Here is an 18,788-nt window from a genome sequence, read left to right on the forward strand (position 1 = left end):
TTTTTGCCTTGGTTTTGGTAGTTATTTTTGAACTTTTTCTCAAAATTTAATGTTTAACTTCCAAATTATATACAAAGACTCACAAGCTAGAAGTGGATCTTTATTTCCAACTATAGACCCTATTTATTCCTAACACTATCGCCATATATCTGAACATAATGAGAGTCCTTTCATTTGTAGACAATTTTTAAAGTCAGATGTAGGCTCTGGAAATTTTTCTACCACTACACATCAAGATAAACGTATTAATCAACAAAGTCATACTTATCAAAACTCCACAGGTAAGAAAGGTCAAAACTTCTCAAAACATTCCTAAGTACTCCAAAAATGTATGCTGTACTGAAATATTAAACACAGTTGTCTTTCTGTTACAAAGAAAAATTTTTGTGTGGCATGTACGTATAAATCAGGTTAATCTGATTAATTTTACACCTTAACACAACATTAATTGTTAAGAAAGGTAACATGATTTACATCCTTCAATCAACTTATGAAATATTTATGCATATATTCATAGTAATATTAAAAGAAAACACTAAGAATGACATGGTGGTTAAATTTCAAATGACAAAATGTGAAAATGTTCCTTGGGGAAGACATTCCTGTTTATGTTCCAAATGAGATTACATTTTTAAAAAACTAAAAAGCTTATTATAAACACATCCTTATGTACATTTAAGTATCTAGTTTAACTTTCACATAAGTAATATGTAGCATTCAAGAAAGCTTGAAAAATCCAACAAATTTTACTGATGACAAGAATTTCCTGACATCCCACCTCCCAGAGATAACTTCTGTAACACTGTGCGAAGTATTTTCTTCCCATCTTTTCACTGATGTATTTTTATCTGTCATACAATTCTCCAAATGTGGGTAAAGATGAACAACTTTGAACATTCTGGTATAAAGAAAATGGACTAAATCCTGCTAAAATCAATGATCATGATATATCAAAAAAAGAGACTCCACCGAAAGATATTAAGTAGCATTAACTACAAACTACTGTGTAGCCTTTACAACATAAGTATATTCTCATTTATTTGCTGCTCTCTTTAAAATGTTTGCATATGTGTATTTTTGTATAAGTTAAATCCTTGGCTCTAGTCAGTCACTTGACAATTCCCTTTAACAAGTTGTAATGATAACAAGAATTATTTTTCTTTAACCTAAAAGTTATGCAGCATGCTGCAAGTAAAGACTGAAAGAGTACTTGCTTTTCAAGGCAACTTCAATTAAGCATCTGAATTATTAAACAGAAAACCCTGCAAGTATGTTGAGTGATCAAAGATTTGACATACTTTCTTCTAACCTGTTCACATGATAATGTAAGCCCAAGTCCCCAGTTATTATTCTATTGATAATAGAAACACTAATAGTTATCTGAAACATGATACTTCAAAAAAGCAAAACAAGTGACAAAATTTCAAGGTCTGGCCTATGTTATATGAAATTTAAAAAAAAAAAAAAGTCAGTCAACTTTCAAGAAAAAAACCCAGTGATCTAATGACCTGGTCAAGAGCCACATTTGAAGGAGAAGTTTCAAATAAACACAGAGTCTCATGAGTTCTTGGACTGCCCCAACCTACAAGAAGTAGTTGATAGTTGATATAAACGGCACCAATATAGTCAGAAAGTAACTTTTCATAACCAAAACTTAACCACCTACTTGGTGAATTACCCATGCTATCTTCTATTTCTCTGATATTCAACAAGTCTTTTACCCATTCCACTGTTCACACACCATTTAAATGGTAAAATTCCAATATACTGAAATTCATATCAACATTTTTTTTTCAAAAAATCATTCTCCAAATTACGTTTATGAAAAGTGAGCAATTAAACACATGAGCACATGCCTATTGCCTAACATGATAACCAATATACAGTTGATATGTAATAAGTGGTAGTTATTTCATCGTTATAAAAACACTAGATCAATGACACACTCAGAATTTATCCTTTTTTAAAAACTAAGGAAAAATAATATTTCAGAGCTGGAAAAGCCCAAACACAGAGCTTACTCAGTCCAAACACATCCCTTTTACCTCCCAGGCCAGGGCCTTTCCTGCTGCCCTGCTAAATACTGCTCCTACCCGTTACTGGAATACATCTGACTCCTATTTTTAAAGGTAAAAGGCTAGTTGTATTTCATGGATTAAGTAGTAAAAAAATGATAGACCTGGCCAAGTTGCTCAAATTTGTGTCCGGCTTTTAAACAACCACTTGGAGTAGGTAAGAAAGTATAAGGGAGAAAAGATAGAAGAGGAGAAAAATTCATTTTTGCCTATAACTAATAAGCTAAAACCCGTTCTAGAAAATGTGATTCTCAGCGGACACAATGTTTCCTGCTGAATTCAAGTGGTGGTTCTGTTTACACAAAGCCAGTTATTAGAGGTACAGAAGAAATAAGTTTCAGAAGACAGAGTAATAATTTATCATTTAGAAAAGGGGATGCTTAAATCAAGATTCTCAAACTCTTTCTGACTTGTGATATCCTCTTTGATGTTATATTTTTGCCCAAAAAGTCTAATGTCTATACATTACATTGATGAAAGGTATGAGTACTATCCACAGTGATAATATATGTCCCATCTCCTTGGATGTGTAACTCTAATGCAACACAGCAGGAACAATAGATACATACACAAGGAGAGGTGAGCGCTGGACTGGCTGAAACATGTAATGCGTGCCTGGTGCTCCATACGATGAGGAAAGTAGCTGCCCACTGCTCTGTGCTACTTGTGGACACAGGTAGGAAAAGTCATAAAACAAGCATCTCTGACAAGACAATCTGGCGCTATGTCAACATTTTGCATAACCTATCCCACTAAAAGCAACCAAATCCCAATAGCCTGACTCTCTGTTTTTCAATAACAGTCAGTACAAAACAGCTGCTTATATTATAGGAACAAGGAGAGAACTCAAACGAAAAAAAACATTTTGTAAAATAGAAGAATACTTCTTCAACACAAAGAAAGCTTTCATTATGCAGCAACTCGTATGAATGGAGTATTTCGGGTAAAAGGTATGGATGACATGAAGTCTACAATGAACCTTGTTTTTAAACACTCAAAATGTTATAAATGCTTACCAAAATAAATAGACACCTGGAATAATGTGACGTTAATCTTCCCCAACACCACCCTGAGAGGAAAGGGGAAGGAGAGCATAAAACCTATCTGTAAAAATTAAAGGCATCATGCAGACTAAATTTATATCCAGAAACATTAAGAGGAAAGTAAATCTCTCTACTGTCTAGGCCACTGTTATTATATTAATATTTTAGAAAATTGTTAATGTATATTTTGCTTTTAAAAATCAATACATGCACATAACATTTGGCCTGGTATGATGGGAAAATAACCAACTAATGATTTCTGCTGGAAAGGAACAAAGAAAAAAATTCATGTTTGGCAAAATTAAATATATTAAAATTTATTTGGCTCTGAGAATATCAATCTTCTAACATGGGTAATAACTAATTAAATTCAACTGATCTTTATAATCACTTATGAACATTATTTTAAATAAATGGCCCTCAGAATTAAGTTCAAGATAACCCATAATTTTCTTTCATAAAAAAATGATGGTGCCTTGATTTTATCCAAAAAGTTAATCGTTAACTACTACATACCAACTAAATCACACCCAGATGCTAGCCTTATCTTTTTAGAAATTCCATGATAAACGGAATTGAGGCCTTCTTCAGGCCTCAGTCACTACAAACTTAACACACTTAAGTTCAAAGGATTAGGTCATGCAACATTATTCCTTAACACAATGTTCTGCATCCTTCAAGGAACTGCAATCTTATGATGGAGGGGGTACAACATATCAGGGAATACCTACCATTCCGTCACAATTTTTTCTAATGATTTAATCTCAAAGGAAAACCTTCAATTAATCCATAAAATGAATTTGATTTTGCCTGAAAGTAGCTAGAGAAGCTCTTCCTTTTAAACAGTACCTACCATGGTTACCACCACTTAATTAAGTCCTAGATCATGTCTACAAAAGCAGCTATGGCTGAACATGTGTCTGCTAATATAAGTGAATAATTACTCAGTGTTTCAAAAGTAAACATTTACCACCATTTATTACTAGTTATCTTTGCACCAGCATACTTCTGACTCATTGTGTCTACATGCAAGATCACTTCACATTTCTAGGCTTCTGATTAAAAGTAAAATGAGAGGGTAAACAAAGATGAAGAATCTCAAGTGTCCTTTCCAGCTCTGAAAGACACAAGCACACTGAAGGCAGGGACCTCCTCTTTCTGTTATTTACACCTCCCCCGGTCCTTTCACTGTATCCTACACATATGAAGCCTATTGGTTAAGCACATTACCATGCCCACAAATTATATTCTTCAACAAAACCCCAAAACCAGACAGGAAAACAAAATAAAACAGATCAATTTGACAAAATTAAAAACTTATGTATGACAAAAAGATACCATACATTAGGCTACAAGAAACAGAAACAAAAATGGGATGTTTTCCACACAAATAACAAAGGATTAACATCCCATAGACAAGAAAAAACAAACATCCCAATCTTCTTTTTTTTTTTTTAAGACAAAGGATATAAAAAGAAGTCAATAAAGAGGAAATCTAAATGGTCAGTAAACATATAGAAAATGTTTAACCCCGTGAAGAAGCAGAGAAATGCAAATGAAAACAAAAAGACACTGTATTTCAACTAATATCAAAAATAACAAATCTTAAAATATCCTACATTGGCAAAGATGTAGAGAAAATGATACTCATTCCCTGACAGAGTATGAACTGTCACAACTACTTTGTGGAGCAATCTGACAATGTCTAATGCAAATGGGAACACACACACAACTGGGATTCTAGGCCTATATCCAAAATCTTTTTCATTTGTACAAGGTAACAAGTACAAAGACAGTCACTGCACAGAACAGAAAATGACCTATATAGTCCTTAACAGAAGAACAGAAAAGTAAGCATAGAACATATTCCTACAACAAAATACTAAGCAGAAAAAATTAAAGGGAATGAGTTGGCTCTCTGAAGATGAAATGGCAAAAGGTTCAAAAACATATTGAGTAGGGAGGAAAAGCAAGATGCAAAATTATTGACTCAAGGAAATGTTCTAGAATTAAATAGTAATTTCTGCACAATCTTATGAATATACTAAAAAAACAATGAATTTTACACTTTAAAGGGGTGAATTTTATGGTATATGAATTATATCTCAGTTGAAAAAAATGATTCACCCAGTATGATACTCTACATGAAGATTTTAAGACACATTATACTACTACCTGTAGCAACATAAATGTGCAAATGTACATAAATAGATAGAAAAAAGGCTGAAGAGTTGGAAGAAAAGGTTGGGAAATATTTAAACACTTGAGCCACATCTATAATACTTGATTCCCTAAAAATCAACAAGGAATCAAACATGATAAAATGCAAACATCTGTTCATTCTTGGCAGTGGGGATTTGAATGTTTGTTCTATCATTCTTCCCTTTGTATTTTCCTATACCCCCCCCCCCCTTTTTTTTGAGAAATACAAAAAGGGCACAAAACAAGCATATCACAAACAGCAAATGGTAAATATATAAACACATAAAGATATGTGGCATTACTAATCAAATAAATGCAAATAAAAATGAGGTATCATTTCATGCAGCAGATTGGCAAAGATAAAAAAAAAAATCTTTTAATCCCCAGTATTGGCAACCACGTGGGGAAATGGGCAGTCTCCCAACTCCTAGGGAAGTATAAACTGGTACAATCTTTTTGAAGGGAAGTTTGGTAATGAATATCAAAATGTAAAATCTATATACATAAAGAAATTATTGCAAAAACCATAAAAATGAATATCAAGGATGTTCATCATAGCATTATTCATAACAAATTAAAACTAAGAACAATATAAATGTTCAAATAAATAAATCTATATTTAATGTGATACCATCAAATTCAGCTTTAAAAAAGATATCCCATCACATACCATGAGGGTAGGAATGCTCATCTGTGTTTCATCCCCAACTCCTAGAAGTATTCTAGACACATAATAGGAGCTCCAAAAAACACTTGTTGAATGAATTAATGCTAAAGTTAATTTATATTTGTGTGTATACATAAATATAAAAAGATGCCTACCAAAATATTAATTATGGTTATCTATGAAGAATTTTCAGGTAACTCCTTCTTTATATTACTATGGTTTGGTTTTTCTACGGTGAACACATATGTATAAATTAGAAAATACAATTTTCATTTGCATGTAAAAAAATTAATGTTTGCATTCTTCATAAAAGCTGAATTGTACAATTGTGCAATGTAATTTCTCAATTTCTATGATCTATAACATAACAAAAACTTGTCAATTACCTGTAATACCATCAGTGGGAAATTATTTATGCAAAAACTCTTTTCAGACAAATCATATTCCCAAAAGTGAATATAGCACTACAAACAAGAATAAGGAGAACCACAAAATACAAGCGAATAGAAGATTAAAGCATTAAAATATACATTATGAGGAAAAGAAAGAAGTAAAGACACTCTGGCCACACACACACAAAATAAAATATTTTAAAAGAATATTAATTTGTATCACTGAGACAAGAGAACCTCTCCTTCTACACGTTAGCTGCTTCACTGAGTAGTGAAAACATAAAAACAAAAAGAAAGTATAAAAACCAAGGGGAAAAAACCCATAGAATTCTATATTATTTCCATTAGGACAGTGTGAAACATTGTTTTAGAGATCAAAAGTATCCTGAAGTCTGGACAATAAAGATTAAAGTCCAGTAAGTTCAGTAACATATCGAGTCCTTGCTTAATTACATAATTGCTATAATTGTGTTTAACAATTCCCCCCCATTCCCAAATATCTAAACTTTCCAAGTTCTCTTTTGAAGACTTAAGTCACTAAGAGATAAAAAACAAAAAAAGCTCCACATCTTAGAACTGTAAAAGCTGTGTTAAGTAGTGGGGATCATCTGTAAGAGATGACCAGGAAAAGAGCTGAAGGGCTAAGGTTGGTCCATGGAAGACCATTAGAAGGAAACTTCAAAGAACAAAGAGAAGGAACAAAAAATCTTTAAAGAAAAATTATGAAACCAATGGATCCCCCTGCCCTATCTACCTCCCAAAGGTACTTCTACAGAGGGTTACCTAAAATAATAGATGTAAAAGGCTTCTGCACCATAAAATGGACAGTAATGTTAACTGTAAAATATGGCCAGTAAAACCAAGTTTGGATTTTCCTTTTAGGAAAAAAAATCACTAGCTAATTGTTACACTGGAATTTAACCATGCAAATACCTTGGAAGATTTATCTTTTCTCTTTCCAGGAAATGGGTATTTTTATTAGCAACAATAATAACGGTTACAAAGAAAATTAGCTTCCACATAACAGGGCAGTTTATCTGTGCCAGGTTGTAAGTTGAATATTTTATATTAGAGGTTCTCCGAGTACAAGTCTGGGGACCCCAGGATGCCCAAAATCTTTTCCAGGAACTGGCAAAATTAAAGCTATTTTCATAACAACTCTAAGACATTATTTGCCATTTTTACTCTCATTCTCTCCTGAGTGTACAGTGGAGTTTTCCAGAGGCTACATGATGTGTGATAACACAACAGACTGAATAGAAAAGACATAAGCAGACCCAGTTGTCTTCTATTAAGCAAAATGTTAAAGAGATTTGCACACACACAAAAATAAATGATGCCACTCTTCTCACTCTTCTTTTTGTTTTAGAAAATAATTTTTCATTAAAATAGTATTTATGTGCTAACCTAATAGGTTGATGGTTGTTATCTTTAAACAAATTAATAAGTAATTTGTTCAAACTATTTCTGGTTAATTTTGAATATAGTCAATATTAATAGATACAATTTACATAGAAATTCCTAACCCTAATTATCACTGTGCAACGATATCTACCCAAGATAGTTCAAGGTCACTTTTAGAGAGCTACATGGTAATCCCTCTCTGAAAGGCAGTAGTGTATATTGGGCCTTTACTCTTGTTTTTTCATCTTAAAAAGTAATAAGTGCTCATTGGAATGCTTTAAATGTAAAGAATTAACATTTATTTTAAAAAATCAAACACTACAAAAAAAAAAACCTCATCACCACCAATACCATAGCACCCACTTAAGAAAAAACTATTAGTAAGAGTTTGGTGCCCATTCATGCAGAATTTATTTATTTACACACATACACACATATACTTTTTATCTGTATAAACACATTTTTTAAATGGGATCACAGTGATTTAGCTACTTGCCTTATTTTACCTACCATCTCTTGAAGATCTTTCTTTATCTACAAATAGATTTACCCTCTTTTTTAATAGATTACCATGATCTTATTGTACCCAATTGAGGTCCCTTCTATGGCTTGCTTCCAAATGTTTACTATCAAAATAGAGTCACAAAAAATATGCTGTAACTTTCTGGATTTGTGACACCGTATCTGTTAGAAAATACCTAGAAGTAAAATTGCTGGGTCGATGTGTATAAACATTTAAAATCTTAATAAATTTTGCCAAATGCCCTCCAAAATGTCCGTGCCCAATGTACATTCTCACTAACCGCACATGAGATTTCCTCCAGCAATTCAGCTTTTTAATTGGTGAATTATATTTTATGTTGCTTCAAAATGTCAAGTTGTAAAACTGTTCTCATTGGTCATCTTAATTCCATACAGAACTCTACACAAATCTCATTAACACTCACTGAATGTGTCAGTACCCATCTTTGTTTTTTCCATAAACCTTTTAAATACCTCAGGAGAGAAAATACTTCAGGTGCACCTCGTATTTTCAACTAGTAACCCCTCAAATTTTAGATACCCTGATAAAAAGTTATTCAAATTATTTCGGAAAACTATTTAACACAAATCAGAACTACACAGTAAAGCTGGGCTCAAACACTTAAATCAAAGGAAAGTTATAAGTGTAAATGTATCATGCTTTATCTGCCCACTCAAAGGACTAAGGCTACAAATAAAAAGCTATCAAATCATACCAGTGGCCAAATTAGCTTACAGAAAATAATAAGCAACAGATTTCATATCATAAACGTCAATGGAACAGACTGCAATAGTATGGATGGCAGTAATTGGAAAGAAAGTTCACTCAAATTCACATCATGCTGAAAATGAAAACATTAATATTTTAAATGAAATGTTTTGAATATGACTATTCATTTCAGTCATATCAGACTATTATAAATCTTTGATACTAATAAATAAAATATAGTCTTTTTTTGCAAGTAGATAGTTTTAAAATGCATTATAGTTTGACCTGCCGATTCTGTAATGGCTAATGGCTATTCCAGGCTTCACTATTTCATCAAAATCTTCTTTTAGGACTTTGTGCTAGTAGTTTTAAATTGAAACTGTCTTTAGGACAGAGTAAAACCTTATTAATTCAAGTCCAATTAGCTCAATTCTGAAACTGTATACGTAATTCTCACTGGGCAACAAGTTGAACTTACTGTAATTTCCTCCTCTACAAGTTCTCATAATATTACTGTGAAATAAAGGAAATCAACCTGAAAATCAATTCGCTTTTCCAAACCAAAGATTTATGAAACTAAGAACTCATCCATTTTTGTGGCTTGAGCAGTTCATCCTCAGATCTAAGCCCACTTCTGTTTATCAACTACCGTATATATTGAAAGTGATTTAAATTGTCATTATTAATAGCCATTTACAGTTTACAGTATGTGCATTTCTTGTAACTCAGATTTTTCACAAAACCATTTTTGCAGTTTCTCCCATTTGCAATCCTCCTGTTTATAGTCCATAATATCAAAAATATAACACCTTAAAAAAGTATGGAAGTAGACTCAGAAATGCCTGGCATTCTTATTCTGTATTTATTCTTATCATTTTGAAAGACCTTATAAGACAAAAAATAAGTCCCAGGATTAAGTGGCATGTTTGGTGTTACCTTAATTTACAACTAACTATTCCCAATGAACAGAGAAACCTTCTCTTGCAATCTGAATCATGTGTAATTACAGTATGACAAGGTCTCTCCTGGGCTATGTAAGCTGGCATTTTTCCCAGGACTTGTCACATCATGGGAAGCACACATACAAATAAAAATCCAAAAATAAACATTTTGAAACAATGGCTTATAGACTACATAAAGAAACTCCACAGTTGAGAATAAAAATTGAAGAGTCCAACCAACAAGCAGACATCTCTCACTAGAGGCGTCTGAGGAGACATCAGTGTTATCAAGCCACTTACCACACCTAGCAACAAAACTCCCAGGTGTGGGCTGTACAGACACCACTCTCACATACCCTCAGGCTGGACAGAAAATCATTAAGTATGGGAAATAAAAGGAAACCACACACACCCACTGAAGCAGAGAAACAGTGGTGAAATATGGAGAGGTTGATCATCTTTAATTTCATAATGCCAATTTGTTGATTGTTAAGGTGCCTAAACAAAGTTATCTTAAGAGCTACATCTTCGGCCAGCTGGCTTAGTTTTCCTAATATAATAAATATTGCTTTTGTTGTTGTTGTTGTTGTTGTTGTTAAGGGTATTTCATCTTGAAATGTATAACAGCAAGTAGTTGTAACAGTGTGTACAAAGGATCTTAGAAGGTGGTTTCTTTTGTTTAAACTCCTCTGCTGTGGCTCTATGGACACATGGAAAACGGAAAGCGAGATCGCAAAAAGCATCAGACCCAACCTCACATAACGACAGAAACTTGACAATACTCATCTTCATTACAGTTTGGAGGAAAATTTAAGTATAATATCTCTGGCTATATTCTGATATAAAATGCTAACAAAATCTAAATGTTATTTCCGATAGACCATGCATATCCCTACCCCTCTCTTAGACGCTGGATTCATTTATTAACCATCCAGCAAAGCACATCAAATTCAACTGTTTGAGTTTTCAAGAGCAGCTATAAAACAAACCACTATAGGCAAAACATACAATCCTAAGTCCCATTACAAGAGCTCTGGAAACAAAAATAAGCATTAACATAAACCTCTGCCACCTCTAAGGCACAGAGCATTTCTCCTTTCTTTATTCAAGCCCCTGAATGTTCAATAATTTCCACGTAGCTCTAAGCAGAATGGATTTATTATGATGTTAAGCTAAGAAACTGCAGGAGTTCTAGATGCCAATAAAGATTACGGATCAAATGGAAGATAACTACTAACCATTGTGTCGACTTAGATAAATAAACCTGCTCACAAACAAAGCACCTTATTGTATTTGTACTGTTACCTCCACTAATCCAACTAAAACAACCAGACAGTAGCTTTCCAGAGGCTGAAGGGAACAGAAATGGGGATTTCTCAAACCCTCTTTAAATTTCTTGCAAAATAACACTCTGTTCCTCTTTTTTCAAAACTGTCCTTTATGGAAAATGTTTGGGACCGCAGAGGCTGAGCAGAATTATGCAAACCAGACACCAAGGCTAAAAACCAAGGTGAGGAAGGAATGAAGCAGAAGGCAAGACAACACCGTTGCTCTGAAACTTAGCTTCGACCTTTGCAGGGACTCTCTTCCCTGCAGATCACATGGGGCAGACACTTCTGAACGCTGCTCAAAATCGAATGAGCAACCAAGTGCCGTCGGGGAGCTAGGAACCAGTAAGTGCCCCCCCCCCCAAACCGAACATAAATCCTGACGGTGGGAGGTCGGGGTGGCTAACCCACAAAAAGAAAAGTCTATGACAACTGGTACCTAAAGCCTCATACACAGGGAGGAAGGAAGAAAAGACCTTAAAGACAGGCGACTTCTCAAGACGGAACAATAAGTACATCCCATGCATCCTCTGCTAACAACACAGGTAAATCTCAATTTCTCCAGGTTTAAAAACAAAAAAAGGCGCAAGCTGTTTATTCCCTCCAGCCCCGCTCCCCACGCCTCCAAACCCAACAACTAATTGCACCTTCCCCGCAGAACCCGCGGCTAACCCCAGAGGACCGGTGAGGGCTGGCTTGGGATGAATAAACACTCGACACCTGACAGTCCTTTCTCTGCGGTGACTTTCACGGAGCCGAAGTGGCGCGCGCGCGGGCGGGAGCGGGGACCTGGCCAGCGCGGCGCCGCGCACCCCGGTCCCGAGCTACGCCAGCGAGCGCGACGCGGGGGGCGGGGAGAGGGGCAGGGGGACCGCCCGGGCCAAGCGATTGTTTCCTCCTCCAGCAAAGACATTTTTTATCAAGCTCCTTTTGTATTCGAGCCCTACCTCTTTTTGGCCTAGGAAAGCTTTCGTGCAAGTGGAAGACGACTTTCTCCACAAAGTGCTGTATGTTACTGTGCTCCGGGCCGCGCACGAACACCATCCAGTCGTGGGTGAAGCCTTCCACGGTGGGTTTTTTCCTCACCTGGGCGCGGTGCCCCAGCTCCAGCTTCACCTGCACGGCACACTGCGGGCATGGGGGAGGAGAGACAGCCGTGAACAACAGGAAGGCGACCGTTCGACACTGAACATTGCGCCTGACATTTTTTTTCCTCCTTCTTGAAACGCACATAAAAGGAAACGGCGGTGCCCTCTGCATCCACGTTTCACGCGCGTGGGCGCGCACACCCCACACCCCCAAATACACGCCCCCGGGCCCGCATCCACACCCGCCGGGATTGTAACGGAATGTTACCCCCGATCGGGAAGGGGGGTCCGGTTGTTGGGGGGTAAAGAGGGGCGAGCACGCTCATCCACTACAAGCACGACAACGAATGCATCGGAAACAAATTAGAGACAATTAGGAGGCGATGCCCGGGCGGCTGCCCGGCGTGGGAGGGGAAGTAACTGGGACCCCCGAGGGGGGTTCTGGCGAGCCCCCACCCCGAAAGTGCCGCGGCGACAGGCACACGCCGAGGAAGTCTTTGTGTACGTGTGTGTGTGCGTGCGTGTGGAGCGCTGTGCCAGGCGGAATGGAAACTACAGGCAGCCTCCGCCGATGGGCACAAACTCCCGTGCTCTTACCACGGGGTTCGTGCACAACAAAAGTGAGACGTCGTCACACACACACGCACACACACACGCCCGCAGGAAAACACGCCGAGGCGTCCATAACTTAAGGTACCCCGCACCCCCCCCCAGCGAAAAGCCCCACGCGATCGGCGAGGCCAGCCTAAGAGAGCCCCCGCAACACACTTCCAAAAGCCAAAGTGGCCCCAAAGTACCTCCCACCTCCCCCCAAAAATGAAATTCAGAAAGGCAGGGCGGCGGGCGGACAGCCGCCGAGCCCCGACTGCGCACAACCCGGCGCGGGGGCAAAGTTGCGTGCGGCCCCGCCGCTGTCAGCCCGCACACTCCGGCTCACACTCGCGCGCCGCGGAGAACGCACCATCGTAGCGGCCGGCGAGGCTGCTCGCCGCGTCCCCGGACTGTGCCCGCGGCTCCCGGCGGCGGCGGCAGCTGAAATATGGCTGAGTTATTATTCGCCTCCTTCCACCGTGTGTGAGTGTGTGTGTGAGTGCGCGCGTGTGAGCGAGAGTGCGCTTCTTGCGATTGCAAAGAGAGGCGAGGAGGGAGGCGCGGGGGGTGGAGGGGCGAGTGTGTGTTAGTGTGTGAGTGTGTGTGTGTGTGTGTGTGTGTGTGTGCGCGCGCCGGGGGGGGGAGGGAGGGAGGGGAGCGGAGGCTGAGGGAGAGGCAGCAGCTCCCTGCAAGCCGTACCAACCTTTCTCTAATTGGAACCGCGGAGCGCTGGCGCTGTCTGGGCTGCGGCGGCGGCGGCGCAGGGCGAGGGAGGAAAGGCGGGGGGTGGGGGTCTTTTATTATTATTTTTGCATGTACTTACCGAGCTAGCCATGCCTGGGGGCCCGGAGGTTTGCTGGGGTGTTGTGTGGTACCCCCCTCCCCCGCCCCCCTCAGCTGTAATTCATGAAGAGGCTGCTATGAATGAGAGCGCGCCCAGGAGCGGAGGGTAGATGGCGGACATTCTCTGTCTTTTTCCCCCCGCGTTCGCTTGCTCGCTCGCTCGCTTATTAAACTCAGCCCCAAAAGCAAAAGCAGCAGCAGCAGCAGCAGCTCCAGGGCCAGAGGATGAGATTCCGGAGCATGCGCCGTGGCGCCTGACACCGGGGCTCCGAGCCTCACGGAGCGGAGGGAGGGCGCGCGGGCGGGGCGGAGCGGGCGGGGAGGCCGAGCGAGCGAGCCAGGGGGAGCTCGAAAGAGCCAATCACCGGCCACCCACCCGAAACCCCGGCAGCCCGCACCGCCACACTGGAACGCCTCGCTTAAAGTAACAGGTTCCTGCTGGGGGGTGGGGGGAAGTAGGGAGAAGGGCGGGGAAGGGGCGCTGGAGTAGGGAGAGCGGCCAGCTGGGGAGCCATCCCAGCCCCTGTGTAAACTCCTCTCGCCCTACAATAAAAAACGGATTAAAACTGCTGGAATGTAGCCACTGCCTAGAGCCCCCAGCCGCCGGAGAAGGGGTGTTAAATCAAGTCTTTGGCGTTAGTTAGCACGCTCGGGGGAGAGAGGGGGCTTTCTTTCACTTTCCACCACGTCTTTTTATGGTTTTGTGCTGAAAAGGCAAGAACTCACACCCAAACAAACTTATTTAAAGACAGAGCGAGAGAAATGCCACCCTTACAAACAAGCATCTAAAAGCAGTCGCTGAGACGGTTATAACCGGCAACAATTCCCTGGCCCCCTTCCCCATCCACTCACCCCCGCCCTTCTGCCACTGCCACCGCCACCGAAAATTTTAAAATGAAATGAACAAGAGAGAGAAGCTAGAAGGGTAGTTCCTTCCCAGGGAACGCCTCCCGCGTTGGTAATCCCCGGCTGGGATGCACCACAAAGCGGTGCCCAGGTGAAGGCGAGATACCTGGGAGTGCTGGGTGCAGACCCTCGGGGACCAGGCTGGGAGTTTTTTGGGGGAGGCTCCCACTCCAGACAGCCTGCTGGGTTGCATAAGAACGTGGCAAATTGTCCTCTAAGGACGCGCGGGGCAACTGGGAGTCTTAAAATAGCAGATAAAGTTAACACTGGCTGTAATGTGCATAAATTGGATTATAATCTTTAGGCGTATTGGCGACAGCCAACGTAATCCATCTCTGGGTATTAATCCTGTTAGGCTCACGGGTGATAACCAGTCGCAGGAGTGTTCCCAGAGTCGCGCTCCTGCAAAGGTTTCCACTCGGGTTGTACTTGGTCTCGGTGGCCGGGGACAGAACAGCGCAGCCACGCGTGGGGCGGGGTAGGAGTACTGACTAGCTTCCTTTAGCAACACAGACAACCTTTACAAAGGAAACGGATAAGATCTAGACAACTGATTTGAAAGTGAAAGATGTGTGTAACTTCGGTTCGTTAAAGAAGGATCCTTGCATCTTCTTTGCCCTCATTCCTTTTTTGCTCTATCTTTTTCCTTTTCTCCCCTTTTTCCTACCTCCCAACTTCTTTCTGAATCTTTCTCTTGGCTTCATTCTCTTCTCCCTGCCTTCCCTCTTTACTTGCCTCTCTTTTATTTTTTGGCTCAACTTTCTTGCTTTCTTCTTTTCGTTTTGTCTTTCTTCAAACCACGAAAGCAAGTTGTCTGGGCCCTTGGATTAAAGAGAGCGATATAGGGGGAAGGAGGTTAGCTGGGGCATCCGGGATCCTCGACGTTAATTTGTCAGTTCTCCCAGCTGCTCACGCGAAGATAATCCACATCACATCGGACCGCTTCGGGCCAATTTTAATTTCCAGTGCAACCTCCGATTCAAGTGGTTTTAACCCCTAAAACTGATACTCTGCTCTCTCCCACTTACAACCAAGAAAGCTTCTTTTACCTGTGTACCCCGATTCCTCCCACCCTTTTACTGGATTTAGTATATAATGGAGAGAACAGTTGAAGATAGAAACATTTTAATCCAAGTCCAAGAGCTTAGATTTCGCAGCTGACCCACATGTACATTGATGCTTGTCATCTTGCAGGTGTACGTGTAGTTGTGTCTGTGTGTATAAGGACTAAGTTTACATACACATTGACAAGATATGTGTTAGGATCTACATGAAGGGTGGACCTACTTGTTATGCATTATTTAATTTTTAAATAAAATAATCAAACTGGAGAGAAGTCCTTTGGAATAATAAGATAGGAAACTGATGGTTATCTGGATGTGCCATTAATAAAGCCATTTCTTTGGTGCCCTGGTCACATTCACAGGGCTCTGTGTTGCCCTCACCTACTTCCTGTTTCTGCCCAAGCTGGTGAAGTGTATCATGATGGGGTGGGGCTGGAAGAGTCCCTGCTTTGGGGCCACCTGTGCTTTGCTCCTTCTGAATTAAACCTGGAAAATTCCCCCTTTTCCACTGCATTCTTACCATCTTACATGGCCTTTTGCAGGGGAGAATAAAGTAGGAGCTTCCTATATGCCATGACTTAGGGGTGCCAGATAAAGCCCCCTCCCTGAAGAGACCTGCCACATGGCTTACCATTCCTACGGGACACCCTCCTTTCAGGCAAGACATTGAAAGTGACTGCTGAAAAGCAAATGAGGTTCCACATATAAGCAATACCATATGATATTTGTCTTTCTCTGACTTACTACCAGGAGGGAAAGCAGGGGGGAGGGATAAATTGGGAGATTGGGATTGACATATACACACTACTATATATAAAGTAGATAACTAATAAGGACCTACTGTATAGCACAGGGAACTCTACTCAGTACTCTGTAATGACCTATAAGGGAAAAGAATCTAAAAAAGAGCAGATATATGTATATGTATAACTGATTCACTTTGCTGTACAGGAAACTAACACAACACTGTAAATCAACTCTACTCCAATAAAAATTTAAAAAAAAAAAGCCATTTCTTATAAAGTGGCAACCATTAGGCAGCGAGTCTAGCTTAGCACACAGGTGAAAAAAAAACAATCCATTTTTCGTTTGAGTTGACTTCAGGGTTTGGCTAACTTCTTCCAATGCCAACTGGGATGTCTTGGGATTCTCTCTATAACTCGTACACCCGCTGAGGGACTGATGTCTCCTTTCTGAATTATGTATTTGCTGAATTCGGATTTATTACAGGAGTCACCAATAAGCCAGAGAGTCAGAGAAGGTCTTTTCCCATTATTCCTCCTTTCTCAGAGACTGCTTTAAAAACCGGAGGTGTAATTCTCGTTCTCCAGACACTGGAAATACAGATTTCGTCAGTAGATGGCGCACGGAGCCCTTCCACGGACGTCCTTACGTGACCTCTTTGCAACAAAAGGACAAGGAGGGGGAAAAAAGGAAAGATAACACAACCATGAATAATGTAGATTCAACTTTTGGGCAAAGGAATTTATGCCAGTCTTTCGATGTATTATTTATAGCCTATTCTAACAAGCTGTCTATTAATTAAAAGGATTCAAAACAGAAATAACAGCAGATTAATTTTGTACCCAGCACATCTGAAGATCCTTGCACTTTAAGGGAGGTACAAATGTGAAACAACTTTTTGGGTACTTGACAATGTAATTATAGAAAGTATTTTTTTTAGTTATAAAAAGGATTTTGCAAATAAGTTTTGAGACAAATTTTTTCAGTTCTAAATACCAAAAAAAAAAAAAAAATTAAATGGAAGTGATGAGGATAAAACCATTTATTTATACAAAAAGCAATTATCTTACCAAAATTCATACTGTAGTACTTAGCACAGTGTGAAGCACCATAGGGTTAGTTTTGAGGAGCAGAAAAGAAAAGCAATTGACACCATCATATCAAATAAAATGCTTGATGAAGAATAAAAGAAGACGGTGTCTGGGATGGATATTAACTCCTAATCACTGCCACCACCATTGCCACTGCCCTACACCATCATTTTGGCTCCAGTCCTTTTATTTGCAATTGGTTTGTTTAGTTAGAAGTTGAGGCCAGTTTGGATGTTTCTAGCACAATATAACTCCTTTAAAGAGTAATTATGGTGTCAAGGAGCAGTGGTTGTTTCTCAATAGAATTTTACTTACTTGTGATAGATTACTGATGTACAAACTCAAATAATCAAATCAATTAAAATTAACCATTGCTCATTCTTTGCTGTCTGGATTTTGGGGGAAAAGGAAGAATATGCATGGAAAAAAAACAGATAATGGGACAGACATAACCAAACATCTTGCAAATATTAGACTCAGAATAATTAAGGATTTTTTTCCATAATAGTGCACTTTTTCTGTGTATTTCACCCATACATTCATTCACCAAAATGATATTTCTCCTATTCCATGTGCCAGGCACAGAGTTAATCTCTAAGAATATAAGAATGACAGGGTTCCTGCTGTCACAGAGTTTAGGACCCAAGGGAAATGTTTTACCAAAACCATATCTTTTTAAAAATTTTATAATGCCTATATTTGGGATAGAGATGTGTGTCACACATAAGCAAGCAGCATACAAATTTGACACGAACAGCCCAAGGACAAGAAAAAGAGTGGCACAAGATTAGAAGCCCAGGGGCATTGCCCTCAATTCCACCTTTTAATACTTAAAATAAGGTGGGAGGGGAGTAATATCTTTTTTGCAACAGCAGCCAAGTTCTAATTTCTTTTTCCTTGATCTGAAGTGTTTTCCATGTTCACTTTATTGCAGCTCTTCTAAGAAAAAAAAAAAATCTCACAATGAAAGAAAGCTTACTAAGCCTTTTCAAGATCATGAGCATATTTTCTCATTTGAGACAGAATCTCTGTTTCTTATGGAAATTTTTGGTTCAAAATGTTATTTTTTAACATTATATTTAATTCACAGTTCTAGGATAGTGTATTGGGAACCCCCGAATAGTACAAATCACTACCACTTTGAAAAAACAATTGCTTTGATACCCTCTTAAGCACCT

The 18,788-nt window shown here is 39.4% G+C and overlaps 2 protein-coding genes across 4 annotated transcripts in view; both read right to left on the minus strand.

Annotated features, from left to right (window-relative positions):
- MLLT3 (MLLT3 super elongation complex subunit) overlaps positions 1 to 14,035 on the minus strand; it is a 252,074-nt gene extending 238,039 nt beyond the window's left edge. The window contains exons 1-2 of one of the 3 annotated variants that reach the window (XM_082468037.1): positions 13,786 to 14,035; positions 12,231 to 12,411 (exon numbers count right to left, since the gene is read on the minus strand). In XM_082468037.1, coding sequence (XP_082324163.1) covers positions 12,231 to 12,411; positions 13,786 to 13,797 — 193 coding nt within the window. In that variant the 5' untranslated portion in view covers positions 13,798 to 14,035. Of the gene's footprint in view, positions 1 to 12,230; positions 12,412 to 13,332; positions 13,502 to 13,785 lie in introns of those variants that run through there. The other 2 variants (XM_082468039.1, XM_082468038.1) reach the window with 2 other exon arrangements.
- A 260-nt stretch (positions 14,036 to 14,295) lies between these two features.
- Positions 14,296 to 18,788, minus strand: part of LOC309665183 (uncharacterized protein) — a gene marked incomplete at its 5' end in the record, with an annotated part of 58,810 nt that continues 54,317 nt past the window's right edge. The window contains one exon of the mRNA XM_082471397.1: positions 14,296 to 17,175. Coding sequence (XP_082327523.1) covers positions 17,028 to 17,175 — 148 coding nt within the window. The 3' untranslated portion in view covers positions 14,296 to 17,027. The remainder of the gene's footprint in view (positions 17,176 to 18,788) is intronic.

This window comes from Balaenoptera physalus (assembly GCF_965194825.1).
Source record: "Balaenoptera physalus genome assembly, chromosome: 7".
Taxonomy (NCBI): Eukaryota; Metazoa; Chordata; class Mammalia; order Artiodactyla; family Balaenopteridae; genus Balaenoptera; species Balaenoptera physalus.